The sequence below is a fragment of the Gymnodraco acuticeps genome, unplaced genomic scaffold, assembly GCF_902827175.1.
Source record: "Gymnodraco acuticeps unplaced genomic scaffold, fGymAcu1.1, whole genome shotgun sequence".
Lineage (NCBI taxonomy): Eukaryota > Metazoa > Chordata > Actinopteri > Perciformes > Bathydraconidae > Gymnodraco > Gymnodraco acuticeps.
Genome location: NW_022991632.1, coordinates 252,397 through 275,044, shown reverse-complemented (window position 1 = coordinate 275,044; position 22,648 = coordinate 252,397). Strand labels below are relative to the sequence as shown.

The window sequence follows — 22,648 nt, the reverse complement described above, 5'->3', positions numbered from 1 at the left end:
GGCTATGTGGAGGATTTCCTATGCAACTGGTTCGGTTGCCATGGAGCCCCCAAATGTTTTTTGCATACAACACAATGTGAGCCTTTCATCAAAATGAACGATAAATATCTTGCTATCCTTTTTACGGGAATGTTGAGCCTATTTTCTGGTGACAGGGAACTGCAATTGAAAAGGGCAATTATAAGAACAGACAGTGTCTTGTTTAATTGTAAAAAATGTAACATTCTGGCTTTAAAAAAAATCAGGACACATGTATGTCACATTATTTCTCACAAATGGTTGTGACTCATACGTTTTGGAGGTGTTTTTAAGGAGCGATGAATAACTTTTTTAAGTGTGCATGAATGGTTACACAAAATGTCTGTAAAGAAAGTGCACACTCCCATCATCATATTACATCTTACTGAAGAATATTAACACACATAATTCAACACACATGTTGGAGAGAAAAACAGAAGGCCTCCCTTGATTTCGCCCTGAGATCATACAAAAGATTACATAATATTGGCACAAAAACACATTTGTACTCATGAAGTCAGCCTCACAAAAGTCACTGCAGAGGTTTGCGAGAAGCCTGGTTTAAATCAGGTCCAGTGAAATAAAATCAATCCTCAAATTCCCATTAGTTTTTGTTTCCTTTACCAACAAAATTACAATTTGTATCAAATACTCACCCTGTGTTACCTTGAAAAATCCTCATCCAAAAACATGGCCATGTTAACAACAGCATTAACATCTGCTTTTACTTCACAAACACGTGGCATTGTTGAAAATACATTGGGAAGTATGAGGCAATCCGCAATAAATTAGACTTTCTTTTGTAAGAGTTTGTAAATGGATCTGATATAGTTTTGCACTTAGTTGAATTCATCAATAATGTGTTCCCTTTTTGATGATATGTCACTGTGAAGACATTCGAGGAAAAAGTTTCTTAAATAATTGGAGGTAACAGGTTGAGTATTTCAGATACAAAAAGTAATTTAGTGGGGAATAGATCTTCCACGTGGTTGGTGACAATTCACAATCTGGTTGTGTGGAGCCGACCTCTTGCTACACGCTGCCCCCTGATGGTCGCCCTCCTAGCACCGCATCCAGCGCTCCCTCTTGCTCAGAGGGTATCCTCTGTCGACCCCCAGCCGGTCATTCACTCTCCAGTACTGGTCTCCCTTAAAGAAGAAGATCTTGCCGTTGGTCCAGGTGAGAGCTGCATCTGGATCTGACGGCACCCCGGAGAAGAGCATGGAGAGTGGTTTGGGGTAGATTCCCAGGTCAGTGAACTTCAGCTCATCCCACTGCCAGTGCTCTGAACCCTGCACAGGCAGACAACAAAGACACACACACACTGAGGATTTCTGCAAGGAAAATAACATATTGGGATGCACTAATATGTTTAAAGTGTGCTAATGATACCTTGATGAAGACCATCTTCTTGTTCTTCTCCAGGTACAGGGCTGCGTTGATGTTCGGAGGGATCCGTTTCACCTGTTTGGGGTAACCGTCGTCCAGCATGAACATGGTATACCTCCACACTTTATCACCTGTGACCAGGAGACAAACATTCACACAGTTGGACTCACAACTGGAGAACAGAAGAAGAGCACACAACCAGGCGTGGTAAAGAAATAGATTCACTCGTACTGTAGTACAATCTTGAGGTACTTGTACTTTACTTGTGTATTTCTATGTTATGCTCCTTTTTCAAAATATTTAACTTTGACATGACTACATTTATTTTAAAGCTGTAGTTAATAGCTGTGATGCAGAATCATATTATTAATACAAAATAAGACAAAATAAATACGAGAGAATGTATAAATATACTACCGTGCCTTATAACAAGTAGTTATAGTGGGGCTATAAGATGCAACATTGAGAGACACAAACATCAATAGATAGAATCCAGTAACAATATGTTGTTCTGAAATAAGCCATTCTACAGAAGAAAAACTCTCACTTTTGGCACTCTAAGTATATGTGATGAAAATATGTTTTTGTACTTTTATTCAGAATTCAGGACTTTTAATATAACGGAGTATTTCTTAATTGTGCAATTACTGCATTTAATTAAGTTAGATATCTGAGTGTTTCTTCTCCCACTGACACTGACACACGACAGAAGCACTGGACAGCTGTACCTTTGAAAAAGTACGTCTTGTTGGTCCTCTGAGAGTGCACCGCAGCGTTCAGGTCTCCAGGCAGGGCCTTCCACAACCTGTTGATCTGTATCGGTGTGTTGTGTCCCAGATCAGAGATCGTCCAGACGTAGTCACCACTGAAGGCAAACGTTTTCCTCCATGGACCTGATCAAACATTCAGAGAGGTACTTAAGTATTTGTCACAGGTTTTGTAAACCTACTAAAACAATATTTGTATGATGGTATATACCTTTATAAAAAAAGGAAAAATGAACTCGTCTTCACACAACAGAAGATAGACAAATATTGAAAACTTGTTATGTAAAATTAATTGAAGTTCAACAAATCACCATTTTATTTTTTAAAGTTTTTAGACTGTTTCTCAAAGGACCTGTCATCTCATATTCCTTTCAATCTTATATTATTTAATTTGTTCGAACTTTTACTGTAGAATAGATCATGAATGTGTCGGTCTATTCCCTGTAAACGTGGTGTGTTGTGGTCTAAGATAAAGTCAGGCTACAATGGTGGTGCGTTTCCTGTGTTTACTCTCAATTAATCCATAACTTACCCAACATGATAGCGTCCAGTGCGGCAGTGCAGGGGTCAGGGATGATCTCAGTGTCATGGCTGCTCTCCGTGGGAAGCAGACTGTTCGGCAGTATTGGACTGGCTAAAGTGCTAGTGATGCGTTTGCCTATAAAACAGAGAAAATGTGTCAATGCAAACTAGACAGCAATATTTGTGTGAAATATATTTGGCTGCAGAGAAGAAATGTAGAACAAAAAAGGTTACCGCCTGAATTGCCTTTATTTATAAATAATGAAGGATATCTATGTCATAGACTGATTAACTTTAAGGATCCAGCTGCAGATTTAATTAATATTGGGCTTAATGTATACGATACTTTAGTGTAATTGAACCCGGATATTTTAATAAATATTTTTTTAGGGTGTGAATTATTATTAATAATAATGACTCTATTATTGTCATGTTGAGTTAATCCATAAAAATAAAGGTTTTTTTTACCCTTTTTTTTCCGCCCAGTATTTGCTATTTTCTCTTATATATTTGTTACTGATTCATACCAATTCATAAATACTGACACAAACAGTCCAGTAGGCCTTCTTGATGCACTCACCATATAACAGCTGGATCCCCTGCACATCATCTGTATGAAGCCTGAAGTTGGCACGGTAACCGGAGTAGACTGGAGCCATCAGGGCACCTCTGAACTGAGAGTGTCCCAGGCCGAGGGCGTGGCCGATCTCATGAGCAGCCACAATACGCAGATTAGTGCCATAATACGATCTCTCAGTCCAGAACTCATCCTCATCAAAATGCACAATACCAGACTGTGGTGACTCAGCATGGGCCAGCACATGACCTGCAAGTGATACAAATAAACAATTTAAAAGAATGTCACCCTTACAATGTCACTTGTATATAAATAACCCACCTTAATTTCCCTTGAATTCTCGATAAAAAAACATTGCTTTCCTTGTTCCTTGTTATTCATCCTCTCATTCTTCCCTTACACTCACATTTTCAGTAAAAACTTGTATGCTTAAGTGTGCTTAATAGTGAGATTTGAGAAACAAATGCATGCGTTTGGGAAAAAGTGTGTTTACTACTGGACAATAAATACTTTAATTATATTGCATGAGCAGTGTGAGAGTTTGGTAACAGATGTTTGATGACTACAATTCATCGAGAATTTTCTTCGTTCTTTTTTATTTTTTTATAGAGAAGGCATGCAGGATAGACAGAGTTTTCTTCACTTCAAATTAGTTATTGATAAGCAATTACAATCTGTGAAGAAAGATTCCTTTAAAAGGACATTTCAGCTTTAAAATCACCATTGTTTCTTTGTTTCAGGGGACAGCAGGGCCAAAAGTAGCTATGTTTCTACATTTAGATAGAATAGAAAACTGACCACGGCCATCAAACGGGAAGGGGCAGAATCCATCTTTCTTATGGAAGGAGATCTTGATGTCTGCTCTGCCATAGCTGATCTCTCTGAAGATCAAAGCAGCGACATCACTCCAGTACTTAAAGGCAGAACGGACGGCCATCTTCACCTCGGTTTTCTTCATGTCAGGCGTGTAGTTGTAGATACGGTATGTCAGACTCCTTTTTCTCCAACGACCTACAAGAGATGAATACTATATTTCTATGTGACCACGACCAAACTGCCTACTTTACTAGAAGTAAACATTTTCTACATTAGTCAATGAGAATACAAATGAAAAAATAGTCATTTGGAACATTGTCACTTAATTTTGAAGTTCGTGGTTTCCCAGTTATTTAGTAACTTCACATAGGGTTACATCTAATGATTCAAAAATACTTTAAGTGCACTGGATGTTAATAATTCCTCATGAGACAAACAGTTTTTATTTATTTACAAGTATATTTATAATAAGGATGGAGAGCTGAATTCAGGTGTCCAAGTATTTCCCTAAAGCTTTAAAAGTTTCTTAAAGCCTTAAAATGGAAATCTATTAGATCCTGGACCTTTCCAATTTGCCAACAAGCATCTAAGTTTTAAAGGTCCCCTATTGTACTATTTTTCAACAATATATGATAGGTCTCAGAAATATACAAAACATGTCTCTGAAGTGTTTGGCTCGAAATACCAAAGAGATTGTGCATTGTAGCGTCCCATAAACCCCTCTGTTTCAGCCCTGTTTCAAAAGTGCTGATTCTGTGTCTGTAGCTATAAATGCTAATGAGCTGCTGCTGGCCTCCATCTGCGAGATATTTGGTTAAAAAAACCACAATGGTGCTGTAGAATGAGATTCAGGTGATAAGCTGTGCGGGTGTCACCTTGGTTGGTTATTGTCTAATGGTTGCACAAGCCAAAAAAACATTGTGACATCACAAAGTGGCCAAACCTTACAGCTCATTTTCAGACATGTTTTTTTATACAGATGGATCAGGACAAAAAGAGAGATAATCTTTTTTCCTGAAACTTTCCGAATCTTTTAACACAGGGGTCACATAATTATGCATAAAATACATTAAAAAGTGGCATCATAGGTGACGTTTAAACTTAAATCTACAAACAGATGTTAACCTTTCAGGACATGAGCATAGAGAATGTAACCTGTGCAGTTTGCCAACAAATCTGTAAAGCAGCAATATGAACTTCTTGCTGTCAGTTTATTTAAAGAGAGAATCGAGCTTAATTTCTTGACTCACCCATCACTCTGTATTTGTGTTGTTTATTGTTGAAGGGATCCTCCATGCCACAGCGAGGCTGTCTCATCACACCCACAGTGGCTTCATCCAACTCTCCAGTAGGTGGCAGATCATTCACTCTCTGAAAAACCCTGGAGACAAGAATGGATCAAACATCTGCACACATCCTGCTCCGGAGCTCCTCTGTATCTGGGAGGATCGTTGATACATATCTAACTGATTCAAAGTACCCGCATGTGTTTCCTCTTGAAAGGGGAATAGTTTATTTTACCTGAGAGCTTCAATGATCTCCTCCAGGTATTGGGGGTCCTGCGGATCAGCGGGGTTATTCAGGTAACCATACTTCATCAGATAGGCCTGTTCAATCAAAGGCAGACAAAAAAGCTCTTAAAAGAATAATGTGAACGTAATAAGGATGTCAACGTTTGTAAAACATTTGTAAATGTGGTTGTTTTGCTGCTGAACAGAAGAACATTGTAAAACGTTATGGATTTATTAAGGATGCAGCCACATTAAGGCACCTAAACCAGAACTGTAGGATACAGTAAAGTCCTATTTTAACTTCTTACAGGATTATATATAATTCTGTAACCTTAACACCCTTCTCCCCTTTCGTTATAAATGCTTTGTTTGCTTTTATTCACATGCATTTTTTTAATGTGTATGTATCATGGATGCGTTTGATTTCCAGACAGTAAAATAAAGTACATTTTGAATAACTAAGGAAAAACATGAGCATGTTTATATAGAGTATTAAACAGTTTGTTTACTCACTGTTGAGAAAAAAAATCTGATTGTGAGTGTATGTTTGAAAAGTAAAAATCTTACCTTTGCTTCATCTAATTCTGTCCATTGCACCACTGCACAAACCGCTCCACTGAGGCTGAGCAGCAGCAGCAGCAGCAGCCTTGTGTAGTCCATATTCAAGTTTTCATCAAAAGTTTCTGTTCCTAAATAATCCGGGCTGATGCTCAGATCCTGAAGCGCTCAGCAGAGTCTCTCAGCACCAACAGACTGTGTTTGTTCTCTCAGCGCTGCAGCAGTTTTAAACTCAGCCCGGCAGGCGTGTGACTCAGCCCTGTGGCTGTGATGATCCATCTCTGAAGAATGAGGATTACACGAGCAGCCAGTTGGCCTCCAGCCAGCAAGCCTGATGTTAAACTACAGCTGTTCAGATGTGGAGCTGCAGAAGTGATCTACACACACTCTCTTTATAGGTTCAAGCTACCGTTACACTCTCTAAAGAAGTCATTCACCTGAAAGAAACTATCACTATAAGGCAGGGGTGTCCAAACTGTTTTCACGAGGGCCACATACAGAAAAATATATGAAGGGCTGGGCCACTCCCTAGAGATGAGGTATATTGCCTCTTAAGTTTAGTTATAAGTTGGAAAAATCAATCCAATGTAGGTAAATTATTGGTGATACTTGAAAATGCTGTAAGGACAGCTCTCCATAGGGTTTCATTTATTTTGTTAGCAGCTCATTCCTTAAAACAGAAGCTTCAGATTGATTATAATAAGAGGAAATATGAAGGGTTTATTTCAAGGTTGTTGTGTAAATTTGTCATTGGGTTTTTTTATTATCAACTTAGATTTGTTAGGACATGTTTTCAACTTTAATGGACTACATTTATTTGAAAATTGGGCGTATTGACACATGAATACTGTGTAATATATTTGAACATTTATACTTAAGATGTACAATATAAGACAAGTAGAAGATTAATATACTTTCATTCAGTCTATACTTTTTTAATTTGCTGAGGGGCCGACTCCAAATGGCCGCAGTTGGCCCCCGGGCCGTAGTTTGGATATGCTATAAGGCAAGGCAAGGCAAGTTGAGTTATATAGCACCTTTTCAACACACTTCAAAGTGCTTTACAAAAATGAAAGACATTAAGAGCATTAAGAAATAGTGCAGTGGAAACACATTATAAAATGGCATTTCAAAACAGTCATTAAAAAGCAAAGATAATAAAAGAAACATAAAAAATACATGGATAAAAGTTACAGTGCAGTTTAAGATGTGAATAGTTCAATTAAAAGCAGCGACAAAAAGAAAAGTCTTCAGCCTGGATTTAAAAGTAGTCAGAGTTGCAGCGGACCTGCAGGTTTCTGGGAGTTTGTTCCAGATATTTGGAGCATAATAACTGAACGGGAGGGACTCGGAGTTGAGCCGCTCCTCCTTCGCGTCGAAAGGAGCCAGTTGAGGTGGTTCGGGCACCTAGTTAGGATGCCACCTGGGCGCCTCCCTAGGGAGGTGTTCCAGGCACGTCCAGCTGGGAAGAGACCAAGGGGTAGACCTAGGACCAGGTGGAGGGATTATATCTCTTCGCTGGCCTGGGAGCGCCTTGGGATCCCCCAGTCAGAGCTGGTTGATGTCGCCAGGGAAAAGAAAGTTTGGGGCTCTCTGCTGGAACTGCTACCCCCGCGACCCGACCACGGATAAGCGGGAGAAGATGGATGGATGGATGGATGGAATAACTGAACGCTGCTTCTCCATGTTTAGTTCTGACTCTGGGGACAGAAAGCTGACCAGTCCCTGAAGACCTGAGAGTTCTGGATGGTTCATAATTTAGCAGGAGGTCAGAAATGTATTTTGGGCCTAAACCATTCAAAGCTTTATAAACCAGCAGCAGTATTTTGAAATATATTCTTTGACACACAGGAAGCCAGTGTAAAGACTTCAGAACAGGAGTGATGTGATCCACTTTCTTAGTGTTAGTGAGGACTCGAGCAGCGGCGTTCTGAATCAGCTGCAGCTTCCTAATAGATGTTTTAGTGAGACCTGTAAATACACCATTACAGTAGTCCAGTCTACTGAAGATAAAAGCATGGACAAGTTTTTCAAAATCCTGCTGTGACATTAGTCTTTTAATCCTAGATATGTTTTTTGGTGATAGTAGGCTGATTTAGTCATTCTCAATCAATCAATCAACAACTTTATTAATCCCGCAAGGGGCAATTGGTTATGAGCAGCAGTTTATGTCATGTACACAGGCAGGAACATACAAGAAGAAAACACACAGATACACCCGGGAGCACAGATGTGGATAATTCCAATTTACACTATAAATAGTTCAAAGCATCACAATAATAAATAAATAAATAAATAATCAAGTTAAAAGCCTTTTCAAGAATTTAAAAGTTTGAGTGCAGAAGGGATGAATGATTTAGAAAAGCGATTAGTCCTTTGAGCAGGTAGAGCATATCTACGCCCTGATGGCAACAGACGAAATTCATGTGAAAGTACATTACCTGGAGAGTTCAGAATGCTCTCTGCTTTCCGCTGAATCTGTTGGTTACAGAAGGAATTTAAGTCTCTCTGTTTCACGCCGATGATCTTGGAGCAGGTTTTAACAATGCTGTTCAGGCTGTTCCTGTCTTTCAGTGTAAGGCTATGGAACCAGCAGATAAAAGAAAAACAAATAAGGCTCTCAATGAATGCTTGATAAAAACGACAAAGAATGAAAGGCCTGACAGAGAAAGAGTTCAGTTTGCGAAGAAGGTGCATTCTCTGTTGACCCCGCTTCACAATACACTCAGTATTCACATCAAATTTGAGGTGGTCATCGAAAATGGTGCCCAAGTATTTGTATGATGTGACCATTTCTACCTTGTCATTGTGTATGATGCACTCCTTAGGAACATCCTTGTGACGTCTAAAATCATTGATCAATTCCTGGGTTTTGGAGACATTTAAATCCAGAAAACTGTCATCACACCAGGAAATAAAATCGGCAAGAGCACCCTCGTGGCCTGATTCTGAGCCGCTAAGGAGGGACAAGAGGGCGGTATCATCAGAGAATTTAACCAAGTAGCTGTTTTAAACAATTATAGAATTTTTTTTTTTATTGTACTTAATGAAATGTGAAGCCTTTGGCCACTTTTTAACCTTTTTTCTTCTGTTGAAATTCAGGTCAGAGTAAATGGTAAATGGACTGTACTTATATAGCGCTTTATCCAGTCTTGAAGACCCCTCCAACCCTTTACATACTACATGTCGTTCACCCATTCACACCCATTCATACAGAGCAGTGTATGTTACTCTAGGAACTAACATGCATACACATTTACACACCGTTGGCCAACTCAGGGTTAAGTATCTTGCCCAAGGATACATCGTCATGTTGACTGTATGGGCTGGGATCGAACCCACAACCTTCTGGTTGAAAGACAACCGCACTCCCTCGTAGCCACAGTCGCCCTGTCCATAACTACACCTAGATTTCGGCTTTATCTGTTGTTTTGAACATTGCAGACTGGAGCTCAGCGCTGACTTTTATACATTCTGCCTTGGCTTCAAAAACAATTACCTCAGTTTTATCTTTGTTTAATTAAAAAAGGTTCTGACACATCCAGTCATTGATTTCTTCAATGCACTTACTTTGAATTGGAGCATAGTCTCCTGGTGAAAAGTTTGTGTAAATGTACATGTCATCTGCATAGCTATGGTAACTTACTTTGTTGTTTTTCATTGTCTGTGTTTAAGTGGATGTCATTGAAGACCTTACCAAGAGCTGTCTCAGTGCTGTGGTGTGGACGAAACATTTCCATTTGACTCCCTCAAGGTCATCAGGTTTGTTGTTGATTCCCTGGTGTCGATACAGAACTCAATGTCCTTCAGGTATGTATCAAATGCAGTTAAATTATGGGCCTAAACCACAAAAGGAGCCTCACCCTCCACTTACAAATTCCTGTTGTCCCCACATCTATCCAAGACAAATATTTATGTTTACTCCTCAAACACAAATTGAGCCATCCTTGGACCCATCCCTGCTGACAGGCGACAGAGGACAGATCAACAACATGTTTTCCCTTTGTGTAAAACAAATGGGATTTGTAAAGACTTATATGTCCCACAACACTATATGTTTAATATAATCAAATTCAAATCAAGTTTCCTATGGTGAACCAACAGAGAATTATTTGTATTATAATTATTATTTAATTATAATTTACTTGGTTTTACAGTCCACAAATGTACAGATTCAGTGTTGTCCCTCTCAACAACTCTGTTTCCAGCTACCACTAGCACTTCTTGCACTGAGAGACCAGCAGGTGAAAGCATCTAGCAACAAAACAACCAGACATGTTTCTTATGAGTTGACGTAAGTGAGTGAATATGGGACTTACATTTGTCAGGTAGCCAGAAAACATGACAAATATTTCATTGCTCTGTCTGAATGCCAAATGTGTTTATCAGCTTATTGTGTGGTATTTCTACCACCTAGCTTTAAATACATTTATTGAGTCTTAGTGTTCAATATAGTTAAAGTTGTCAAAACAATTAGAGATGCAACCTTATAACTGCTTACATATTACCATTCTGCCACATAATCAAAAGAAAGTTGCTTATAATGTTGGAGAAACTTTTGTCAGCAAGAACCTTTTTTAGAATTTATGATTTGGCTGACTCCACATTTAATTCCTGATTGTTGCAGTGTCAGATTTTGTATACATTTATATCAAATTGCAGTTGTGAAGATGTTATACAAATATGATTTTAAACCAAAGCAACATTACATTCTACAGAATTCATAATGATTAAGTTGTGGATGACTGAAGCGTGTATTACAATGAAACTGCATTGGGACATTTGTACGTTATATTTACAAAATGTGGATAGGACGACAGCAGGCAGTTGTGTGGTTCTTCTGGTGTATACATGTTACAGCAGCATTAGCATTATGTTACAGCAGGGCAGCTGGTCTCAATATGTGAGTGAATGATGGTACTTCCTCAAACTTTAACCTGGGGCAACATACCAACAATAGATTTTAACTTGAATCAAATTCAATGAAGATAAATACCTTTAATTCCGTCTAAAACACAGGAAACCAACTCCTACAGGTACAGTAGGTGTTTAATGTATAAATTCACATTAAACTAAGAATTACTCATCAAAACAATTATATTTGGCTTTTTCTTGTATATCTCTTTGATCATTTTCCCAGTCTACATGCTGCAAATTCCTCACTGTATCACAACGTACCACACAGAGAGATGAAAGTGCACTGGTTTGCATTTACCACCAATGTGACACAAGCCTGTGTATTTGCTGATCTAGAGAGAAATAAAAACAAAAGCCATCTGTTTCCTTTCTAATGTATTGTGTCATTATTATGACAGTGATTTTAGTAACCAACAAAGAAATAAAGGAACAGAAAGGAGGAAGAAGAGAAATGTGGGAGTATTTTTTTATGCCTTAACTGGCAATCTGAAAATCTGAAACTCCACTCTATGTATGAGTCAACAAGGTAAACAGAGCAAGAAGAACACTAAGTCCAAACTATTCACTTCAATGCTTCAAATGTTTAATGTCTCATCTTCTACTTAAGTTAGCGGATATGTCTTTATTTATTTTTGTGCAGACTTTGCTTTTCCTTGCTTTCAGTCATTCCTCCTAAGACTTAGTGAGTAGTGCATGGTTGCCCTTCTGTTACGGTGTGTGTTGGAAGCAGGACCCAAATGCAGATATAAACTGAAAAACTCCTTTATTTCAAGGCTAGGATATAAACAAAGACAAAACAGAACACTCACCGACGAACTAGTCATGACTCATGACACAAGACGAACCAACACTGAACACAGGACGAGATAAGACTAAATACAGGGAGGGGTAATCACAAGACGAGAAACAGCCGGGCAGGGGAGGAGAAACACAAGGGCCACAGGTGAACACAATCAGACAACTAGACACACCAGGGAAACACACAGGAAGAGGGACCAGACAATATACAAGGAGGAAAACACCCATAACCAGACAGACAAAACTACAAACGTGACATAACACACTAATCCTGACACCTTCACTGCACACATACTCAGAGCAGCGTCAAAAGTCTGAAACCAGCTAAATAAATACATTTTAACTGTCTGGGTTGACTGCCTAATCATATAAATGTTTTATTTTTTCGACGCAATTTCTGCTTACCGGATTTCTTTTTGTCATTTGTGACTCAGAGACAGATCACAACTTCCCGCTGGGTCAGAAGCTACAGGATGCTAATAAACAAATGAGTCTCACAGTACTCATCATGCATGGGAAGTCCTGGAATACATCTGGTTTGATTATATGAAGTCAGAGAAAACATAATTCAGGAGAACAACAAATCACCTGAATATGGGATAGTTTATTGTAGTTTCGGTTACTCAAAATATGGGGATTAGACTACATATTTGAATGAATGCATCCCTTTATATATCTCTAAATCATGTCCTGACAGCTCATCTTTTACATGGACTTGTCCTCCCTTCCTCCCTCCTGTTCACCTTCCAACCAGCTGCAATCTCTTTTTTCAAATGTCTGTCTGAGTCACTTCATATCCTGTTTCCTCTCTTACCACCTTAAGGAATCACGTCGTAAATTAAGACTTAAAAAGAGACTGCAGAGTTGTCCGCAAAAAATAACTGTATCCTGATGTTAAGCAAAGGAAAATTCCGCTTTCAAATAAAGTATCACCAACATGTGAAAGCCACGTTCCTAATTTCTACTGAGAGGCTTTTGAACGCTAACCTTAAGTGACCCGGAGTGAGCAAACAAAGAACACCGGTAAAGATGAACCCTTATCAGTCCCACAACAACTCTAGCAGTTTTCTAGTTTATAAGCAAACCTACAAGGGGATCTGATACTATAAATACCATATTAAGTAATTGTATTAATGCAATGTTCCTAATTACAATAACCCTTGAAGAAGAATCAGATTAAACATGCTTTATCAAAAACAGTGGTTTAATTGCAGTCAGGATCTCCAGTAACAATTATGTTCATCAACAATTAATCTTTCTTCTATATTCTCGATATATCCTTTAGTTTTATATGAAATAAAACAGGGAAGAGTTGGGACATCTATATTCTTCAATCAAAATGTTCTGCTATTTTTGCATGAATAATTACTTTGATGATTATTAGATTTTAGATGGGGATTATTTTTCTGTGGATCAACTATGTGTTGCAGCTCTAAAATCTAGTTAAATGTATTTGTATATGTGTTAAAATAAAAATAGATATATTAGTGCTGTATGACATTGACATACAGGACAATAACTTTACCACCTTTTTGCACAAAGCAACAAGGGACACAAGAGAAGTATGATTGTCAGTGTAAAATTAGAGCTCTTTATTTATCATCTTCAACGATAATGTACATTTTACACAAAACACAGTGTAGTCTAAACTGTGGTCGAGGAGCGCCCTTCTTCTGCAGCGTCGTAGTATAAACACAGCTGCTCTGAGCTGCAGCTCCACAGAGAGGCGTGGTGCTTGGAGGGCAGCTCCACTGACTGAACGGATGATCTACGGCACCGACCTCTGCTCCTCATCTTTGTCCTTTAAGCTACTTAAACTTTTCCCATAAAAAAGTTATTAAATAGTTTATTCTCAAGGTCAGCAATGCCACAGCGGCAGATAAACAATGCTCCCAAATGATTAGTTTCAGTTCTACTCTTGTGAATATGCAACTCTAATATCAAGCATTTAAAGTAATGACTTTATAATACACTTAAAATGTGTTATGTGTCAGAATATTATTTTAAATAAGGCTTTTAAATCATGTTAACCACACAATTAATTCAACCCTTGCAATATACCAATTACAAAAATACATAGAAAAACGTTTTCTTTTCTTAAAGACCAGAGAATGAACATGTTCCCCTTAAGACCAAAGTGAATCAACAATCGATAAAACAGGACATGTTTTGGTAAATGTAAGCCTTTAGCTTCGTTCCAGATTAACTCAATCTCAAAAGCAACACTTGCATAAATACTTCAAAGCTGTGCGTCTATGAAAACGTATTTCCCTCCATCACTTCTGTGCTGAGTACAAGTGACAGATTTAAATAACCTTTTCAAGCGTAAACCTTTTGGATTGTGAAAACGGATGAAACCACGGAGTCTATATCTCGTTATCGTCTTCTCTGATCTCTACCTTCACTCTGTGCCAGGCGTTACTCAGGACCCCCCTCAGGTTCCAGATGGGAGGAACAGTGTCTGGCTGCATGTTGTAACTGTTGTCAACCGCTTTACAAACTATCTCCAGCTCCTGAGCCTCGGCAGGAAGAGGGGCCGTCACCTCCCACAGCTTCCAGGCCCAGGCCCGTCCCGGGGGGGGTGAGGGTCCGGGGGCTTGTCCCTTCTCACTGCTCCTCATCTGGGCCACCTGCCACGTCTTCCCTCCATCCAGAGAAACATCGACACGCACCACCTCTCTGCCCCCTCCACTCCAGGCGTACCCCTTCACGGTCACCTCTTCAGAACTGCGGTCCACCACGGCCCCGTCTGTCGGCACGGTGATGGCCGACTGGATGGGCAGCTCCTGAATGGCCGGAGCCGACTTGAAGTCCACCGTGTCCCAGTCCGTCCCGGGGGAGAAGCCCTTGTAGTCGTTCTGCTGCCAGTGGCTGCTGCTTTCCTCTGCACTCACTATGATCTTCCCCAGCCACTTCACGTTGCGTGCGCCCACTGTGCCCGGCACCACGGCACGCACCGGGTAGCCGTGGTCGGGGGGGATATCCTGGCCGTTCATCTCATAAGCCAGCAGGACATCCCCTTCCTCATTAACGGCCTTGTTTAGAGGGATGGAAGCACCGTATGTCGTCCCGGTCACGTCTTTGTCCAGTCCTTCAAACTGAACATGGAAAGCCCGCTGAGCCACATCGGGCGAGTAACCAGCGGCCAGCAGCACGTCTCTGAGCCTCGCCCCCCCCCACGTGGCGTTACTGATCGCAGCGATGCCCCAGTTCAGCCCTTTCACCTGCTTCACCTTGTTCATCTCCGAGCGGCGGTTACCGGCACACTGCAGCGTGGCTGTGATGGTGTGTTTGGGGAATCGAGTCTTTAACTCCTCTAAAGAGAGCGTCAGCACTCCGCCAGGTAGCCCCTCAATGTGCAGCTGATATGAAGCCGCGTCCACCTGGGGGACGGGCAGGTGGTTCCTTTTGAAGAAGATAGCGGAGGGGGTGATGAAGCTGTCAGAGAGGAGCTCAGGAGGCGGCTCTGCGTTGAAGGGCTTCAGGTTGTTGATGTGCAGGGCGGGGTGGCGCTCGGGGTCCGTAGAGTAAGGGTCTGATGTCTTGATAGCCTTCTGCTTCTTCACATCTTCTGCACTCAGCTCCCCAACCTTGTGTTAAACAAAGAGGAGTTTTATTTGGCACTCTATATGGCAAAAAGTTGAAAAGCCTTCGATCAGATGTTTTTTTGCGCTTAAATTCGAGGAAACATATATAATGCTTGTAGACTTAGAGCTTTGTTAACAACCTAAGTGTATGAGCACAAGCAAGCCTTCTTCAGGGTTCTTGCTTTTACAATGTTATCATTAAATATCCTTATTTAATCTTATTAAAGTTTTTTTTTTTAAATGTTTCCAGATGAGTGACTTGGATTGGACATGAGCAAGTGTTTTTGTTTCTAATGACAGCTTGAAGAGTGCCAGTATTTAGCCTACAGCTGCTCCTCAGTATACAGTACGCAGTAGACCTTTTCATATGCGTCTTCTGCGACAGACAAAAATAAATGACAAGTTCATTTCAGGATAAATTCAACATCCCCTTCTTAACAGCTGCATTAGTTTGGCATTTTTCAAATGTTCTATTTCTTAAAGATACAGCAACATTTTTAATGGATTTGTATAATAAATAATTGCTTAAGGGGATGTTATTTGTTTGTGTATTGTGGCTTGCAAACACTTGAGTATCTTGTCCTTGTGTCAGTAAACTGTGATGGATGTTTACAAGCGACAGACTGAGAAATAATATTAAAGTTTATACCATATTTTTTTCTGTGGCTCATATATTTTGAGTATTTCTACTCTTTTACTTATTGCACGGTGAAGCTGCCTTTGGTATGTGACATGGTTCAAATCAGTAAGTCAGGGACAGTTGAAACTTAATGGTCTTGAGTATATTGTAGCTGCAAATCTCAGACTAACCAACATTGGCGGCTTTGTGATGAACGCCCTGTCTGATGAAACTTGTTGTTGAAAACCCTTTATTCCAAGATACTCCCATGTTTATATCCTGCCAATAGTTACTGGTTTTATATTCAATATGCTGGGGTTTTTTTTTACTTACAGCCATTAGACTTACAATACTCGTGGTTTAAGAGGATAGTTGTATTTTTTCTTTTATAATTTGGATGAACACAACTTTTTTTTTTAGGTAAATTATTAACAGGAACCATGAATGGACCCACCTTATACTCTGAGAGCATTTCCAGCACATGTTCCTGGTTGTGTACAGCGTACAGCGCCCAGAAAGGTTCGAGAGCTCCCCCTGCTGCCAACAAGATTTTATCCCCTCCAGGGTGCATGGCCACGAACTTAGTGATGTCATAGACGCCTCCTTTGAACGTGACCCAGATGCCATGTTCCAGGGAGCGGTGAGTGGTCACCTCCTCCTGACTGATGATAGGAAACGCTGAGGTCTTCTCTATGGTCTGCACTGTGCTGGAGTCCTGCTGCTCAGCCTGCACCGGAGAGGAAAGAGGAGAAATTCTTTGTGTTATCCTTCAAAAATTACCTTTGAAAAACAAGTTGACTGGAAACTAATAATCCAGTTTAGAAGAATTGTAGAGATCATGTTGCAAAAAATCATCTTGCTCAGTACAACTGTGATTGAGAGGTCACCTGGATTAGTTTGTGTTTACTTTGTTCATGTCATTATTCGTCACTTTTATGCCTAGACTTTTATGGCGGAAACAGCAGTGTTTGTTCTCATGTTTGCACACGGCGACAGAACTGTGCTAGGTGTGTTTAACCTGACGCTATGATTATCTTTAGCGGCGCTCCCTATTATCTGAACAGCCTCTGTAGACGACATACAGACTGAGAGCAATGTTACATTATACTGAGACCTTAGGAGAAGCATATCATAAACTCTGGGTCGATACTAGGGAGCTAATATCTTATGTAGTATGATACATGGAACTAAAATAAATGTGGATTAAGTCACAAAGTGTAAACAATCCTATTTAGAAAAATATTATAGGAAAAAAACAAAAACTAATATTGTTTATTGAAGTCATCGTTGGTCGCTTTGGATAACAAATGTGAGCTAAATGACATACAATTTACTGTAATGCAACATCCCTGTGGACACACGTAACAAATGTCAAAGTAAATGTTTGGTATTTATCGGTGTTTACACATAACAAACATTTAAAATCATATTTCTGCAATTGTACACTTCAGTGTAAGTATGTACCAGTCTGATTGAGTGTTCTCAAGTCTGAACTATTTACATCTTCTAAAGAAATGTTGCAACCAGCTAAACACAGGATGTGTGCTAAGCATGTTTGCACGTTGAGTAACAAAAGATGTGGGAGTGAAAATTGACAAATGAGCTGACAGACGCTCCTGAGCATTGCAAACCAACAGATGGAGGCTAGTGACTGCCCTCACTTCAAGGGGGTGTAGGGTGCAACACAGCAAATGATTTTCCTCTAAAGTTAATGTCAGTGGACAGTTTAAAGTAATACAGTAATAAAGTGGCCAAATCATGCATTTATTATTACATTCCACCTTATACTACATTAACACATCTAAACTGTGTTGCTCTAGAGATCCACATATGATTCATTAAAGTAAGGTATGTGGCAAAGAAGTGCAGCAAGTGCATAGCAGCAGTAGCATGATACGGATCCAGATGTTTGATGAATCTTCACCTGGTTAATATATTTAAAAAAAAACTAATATCTAAAAAGTATGTTACTTATCATGTTTCAATTTCTTTAGTCTAGAACAGGGGTGTCAAACTAAATTTCATTGCGGGCCACATTGGCATTATGGTTGCACTCAAAGGGCCGGTTGTAACTTTAAGACTATATAAATATACACATATAAATATATAATATATATGAAATAATGTATTATATTACATTATTGGCTCTGCATTGGATTATGATCAATTCTGGTAATAACTTCATAAATAACTACGTCTGAAAGCAGAAATCTAGGGCAAACAATTGAAAGCAACTATTCAACAATTACACCAATTGTATTGTATATCATATTCTTTGCAAGTTCTTGTGGGCCACATAAAATGAGGTCGCGGGCCAAGCCTTGAGTTTGACACCCCTGGTCTAGAATCATAGGAAAAGATGCTTGATATACTTTGCCTAGGGAAAGCTAAAGAAGTTAAACATCGTCTTTAAAGGTCTGTTCTCCTCCTAACCTTGTGGTGGTGGAGGCCATAAGCCAGGACAGCCCCGGTACCAGCCAGCAGTCCTGCCAGGCCATGTCTCCAACTGGGACCGTGGGCACGCTGGTAGGACCCCCCATCCTCACTGCTGCTGCTCCAGAGACGAACTGCACACGACACTACAGCAGGGGTCACTTGATGCCTGTGAAATTAAACAAATACAAATGTGACTTTTATGCAGATCAAACCAACCTCATTATTGTGTTCAACCGAATGTTCAAGGATAACAAAACTATTGACTAAATAAAAGATAAAAAAGGGAATGAATATCTATTATTTTGCTCAAACACAGCTTGAGTTTGCCGTTTTAGTTTCCTTTATTTAACCTTTGACCAGGTGGAGAACAGACCAAACCTAGCTGCTGACAGTGAAGAACCAGTGAATGCCAAAAGTATAATAACGGTACACTGCGTTATTATACTTTTGGCATGACACGGTATATCGTTCAGCCCTACAGTGTACCTTTGAGTGTTGAGAGGTCCAAATCTAGTCAGGCTGTGGCAGCGTCTGAGGAGCAGCATTGCACTGGTATGCTGGGAAGAAATTGAGATAAGAAAAAAAAGGTTAATTCACGGTGAAATAAACAGAGCATATCTATCAGATAATTAATATTTTAACCCCTTTGAGTGCAGACCAGAACTAGTGTAGTGCAGGAACCTCTAGTGAAGAGCAGACAAACTCAAAATTCACAACAAAAATATTTACGGTCATCTGGGCGCCAACTAATGCTTGCTTTACCACCAAGATTACGGTACATGCTGTAGCTATAATAATAATTCATTACATTTATTAGAGCGCTTTTCCGAGTGATTCAAAAATTAACTATTAGAGCAACAATTTGTCAAATAATCGTTGAATCAACCGACAGGGCAACACATTGATAAACCAATCATTGTTGCAGACTTTTAAAAAAAAAATTAAATTCAAATGTTTTCAGCCTTTAAAATATGGTCATCTTCTGCCCTTCACCATAACTCCTCATATTGAACAGAATAGCTTTACGTTGTTGACTGACAAAACAAAACATTTAAAACGCTTGGACTTTGAGAAACATGGATTATTTTTGGACTATTTTCAGCAATGCTATCATTAACGACAATGGACTTTACAGATGAACACTGTAGGTCAGAGTTTCAGACGTCCAACAGTCGTACAGGTTACAAGCTCTGTCTCTGCTGTGTCAGGACACAGTGGACGTCACATAGAATAGCTGGTGAACACAAAAAGGCTAATGTGTATAAAACATTTTTACTTCAAGGCTAAGTAGAGTCTGATATACCATTTTTATTTTCAGAATACCTCACCAATCCTTCTCTGTCTTTACAGCCAACATGTGTTCGGGGAACATGTCAAAAGGAAGCTGTACACCTTAAAACTCCTCCTAAACTGACCAACCAGCTCGGGGGGCGTGAACAGAGAGAGGGCTGGGCTTCAGTTTCACTTTTCTCTGACCTCAGACATGTTGGTGGATGTGTAACTCCCTTTTAGTGATCAATGTTGGTCATGCATACAATAAAGAAACCAACTGTACCCTGTGTTTTTCTGTTGGTAATACTTTGACAATAAAAGAAGAACGTTATGACCCCAGTATGAAACAAGTGACACAATGTCATTAAGCTTTAAGGAAAACATCTCTGGGTAGGGCTGCTTTACAAGAAAATATCTGACTGACTAACTGGCAGGTCAAAGGAAACAGATTACAGGAGCACCGGACCAAAACCTGAAGCACACACTTTTCTTGGATGAGAAAATAAGTAAATCATCTAAATATAAATGTGTTGTAAGTAGTTTGGTGAACAGAGAAAATCTTACTAACACATTAAACATAAAATGACAGATATCGCCTGGAAGAGCTCTGCTTTAACATTCAATCACACCTGTCTTATCAGTCAAAAGTGTCTCTTAAGATCACTCAGGGTTATCTTCAACCAGCTTTTACCACCTCAGTATGCCAGCCAGCAGCCAGACGAGTGCCAGTAAAAGTCCAGGAGTTCAGAAGGTGAAATCTGCTACTGTTTGGATAGGGTCGCACTACTGTTGCTGCTGCTCAATATTTCTGACACAAAATAATGCTGAAATAATTGTTTAGCCGCTCATCTTTGTCAATCAGTCAACTAACTTATTGTTTTGGTCTCAGTTGAGTAAGGTTTTCTTTACTCAGCAAGTAATTTTTTAATGCTGACTGACTTTTACCACGAAAATTACGAGTACCTGTTTGGTAAACACACAATTTAAAGTGAAGTTTTTGAATGATTATTCGTTAAGCAACTCCGTTTGGAGATTTGTCTAATAAACTAATCAGTCAGTCGCCAAAATTAAGCTTTTGTTTCCCAAAAACTTCTTTAGCAGATGGCAGCACTTTTGGTAACAAAAATGTAAAGGAAAAACAAAGTTTAAAGTTTCATCTTGAATTGTAACACCAATGTAACCACTGCTCACATAATCAATGGTATAAAACGGTATTTTGGTGATATTCATTTCCAGTAATACCATTTGAATTCCTATGTGCTGTGGTTACAACAGTCATATTTCTAATTATTTTTTTGTAAACTGAATGACTTATTTCCAGTGGTGGCAAAGTATTAATTTGCTTAAGTAAAAGTACTAATACCACAGTACTAAACATAATCTATAACAAGTAAAAGTCCTGAGTTGAAAATGTTACTTAAGTAATATTAGAGAAGTGTTATCAGCTAAATGTACTCAAGTATCAATAATAAAAGTACTTATTGTGCAGAATGCCTCTTATAAAAGAGTAATATTATTATAGAATATTATGATTCTGTTTTTATCATTAGAAAAGACATACAAGTGTTTGTAATGTTGTAAATACTGACTATGGAGCATGTTTTGGAGAGTATTTAAGCAAATTAGTAGAAATATATATAAAACACGTGTATTTATGGGAAAAGTAACTACAAGTGTCAAATAAATATAGCGCAGGAAAAGTAAATTTCCCTCTGACAATGAAATGAAGTAGAAGTACAAGGGGGCAGAAAATGGAGATATACTCAAGTACAGTACCGCAAAATACATAGTATAGTAGTATATCTACTCCATTCCACCACTGCTTATTTCAACAACAGAAAAACATAACATACATCTCTCGTAAGAAAGTGATTTAAAGTGGTATCTTTGCCTGATCCTTGAGTCTTCTCAGTTATACATATCTGTCTATTAATAAACTATTCGATTAGCTGACACAAAAAGTAATAGTGTTAGTCGACTAAGCATTTCTTATTTCTTTGGTGTAGGAAAGGACAGCCCTAAATATTCCACATAAACATTTCCCCCACTGTCATATTTTGTGTTAGCTTCATCACAGTGAGGGCTCTGCCGAGGTGAACACATTACAAAACCTATTCAGATTACGAAACATTATGAATAACAACACATTGGTAAACATTGGCTAGAAACCTTTACCCTGACACAGGTCACCATCACTATTCTCACGGCTAATTTAGCTAACATTCAAATTAGCACTGTTAGCATGTCCGCCTTCACCCCCTCACTCAGATGAGTTCATAAGAAGAAGCAACGTGAATCATAGTTTCCGATTGCTCATATTAAAACACAATCGTTACTCACTTCTGTTTAGTCAGCCGCCTGCTTGAACTCGGCTGCTCTCCACGATTCACAACCGAAATTACGAAATGAATGCTTTGAACTGTTGTACAATAACTGACCGAGCTGCGTTCAAGACAACCAACGTTAGGCAAATGTGAACCATTCACTGCATGAGGTGGACACCAAACGCCTCTCTGCAGAACAGGCGAGGCAAATACATAAAACCTGCATCAAATCATTAATCTGTAAGGATTTAAAGCTTTATCTAATCTATCTAACAAATTAGTCTCAATTTCCTACAATTCTATTGCAGTTGTTAATTATTAATCACATTTATAGCCACATTATCTCAATAACCATAAAGGGTGGCTCATTAGGAAACAGTATCAACGAGTACCATAATCTGAATCTGTACTAATATTTGAAGTGAATATCTGTCACTGGTCCGTGGCAATTTGAGTGTAGAATCTAACATTGAATTGTGCAGAAGAATAATTCGATATTATTTGGAGAATACAACTGAAATGGTGAGGACAATTTTG

At 39.2% G+C, this 22,648-nt stretch overlaps 2 protein-coding genes and 1 long non-coding RNA gene across 5 annotated transcripts; 1 reads left to right on the top strand and 2 right to left on the bottom strand.

The window, feature by feature from the left end:
- Positions 1-178: 178 nt before the first annotated feature.
- mmp19 (matrix metallopeptidase 19) lies at positions 179-6,850 on the bottom strand. Its single transcript, XM_034198291.1, has 9 exons — positions 6,168-6,850; positions 5,611-5,696; positions 5,340-5,470; positions 4,072-4,284; positions 3,277-3,522; positions 2,707-2,832; positions 2,136-2,300; positions 1,411-1,538; positions 179-1,310 (listed from the first exon to the last, which is right to left on the bottom strand). Exons 1-9 carry the CDS (start codon positions 6,258-6,260, stop codon positions 1,080-1,082), a joined length of 1,419 nt encoding a protein of 472 aa, XP_034054182.1. The 5' UTR covers positions 6,261-6,850; the 3' UTR covers positions 179-1,079.
- LOC117534168 lies at positions 1,144-6,055 on the top strand. Of its 2 annotated transcripts, XR_004567158.1 has the most exons (5): positions 1,144-1,268; positions 1,444-1,614; positions 2,117-2,320; positions 4,014-4,255; positions 5,375-6,055. It is a non-coding gene; the product is annotated as an uncharacterized LOC117534168 (long non-coding RNA). The 2 variants fall into 2 exon arrangements; XR_004567157.1 differs by having other exon boundaries at positions 1,444-2,320.
- Positions 6,851-13,436: 6,586 nt separating the features above from the next.
- suox (sulfite oxidase) lies at positions 13,437-22,282 on the bottom strand. 2 transcript variants are annotated; one of them, XM_034198414.1, is made up of 5 exons: positions 22,128-22,282; positions 19,002-19,072; positions 18,513-18,681; positions 16,534-16,806; positions 13,437-15,463 (listed from the first exon to the last, which is right to left on the bottom strand). In XM_034198414.1, the coding sequence occupies exons 2-5, from the start codon at positions 19,058-19,060 to the stop codon at positions 14,240-14,242; spliced, it is 1,725 nt and encodes a 574-aa protein (XP_034054305.1). In that variant the 5' UTR covers positions 19,061-19,072; positions 22,128-22,282; the 3' UTR covers positions 13,437-14,239. The 2 variants fall into 2 exon arrangements, with proteins under 2 accessions (XP_034054305.1, XP_034054304.1); XM_034198413.1 differs by lacking the exon at positions 22,128-22,282 and adding an exon at positions 19,819-20,044.
- Positions 22,283-22,648: the final 366 nt, after the last annotated feature.

What these genes read in the sequence shown, in the direction of transcription:
- mmp19 (XM_034198291.1), bottom strand. Translation starts at nt 6,260, where the DNA reads ATGGACTACACAAGGCTGCTGCTGCTGCTGCTGCTCAGCCTCAGTGGA. An exon ending in ACACAAATACAGAGTGATGG is followed by an intron (nt 4,285 to 5,339) that starts GTGAGTCAAGAA and finishes CATCTCTTGTAG; the next exon opens with GTCGTTGGAGAAAAAGGAGT. An exon ending in ACTGGACGCTATCATGTTGG is followed by an intron (nt 2,301 to 2,706) that starts GTAAGTTATGGA and finishes ATGTTTGATCAG; the next exon opens with GTCCATGGAGGAAAACGTTT.
- suox (XM_034198413.1), bottom strand. An exon ending in GGACCTCTCAACACTCAAAG is followed by an intron (nt 18,682 to 19,001) that starts GTACACTGTAGG and finishes TTAATTTCACAG; the next exon opens with GCATCAAGTGACCCCTGCTG. An exon ending in AAATGCTCTCAGAGTATAAG is followed by an intron (nt 15,464 to 16,533) that starts GTGGGTCCATTC and finishes GTTTAACACAAG; the next exon opens with GTTGGGGAGCTGAGTGCAGA.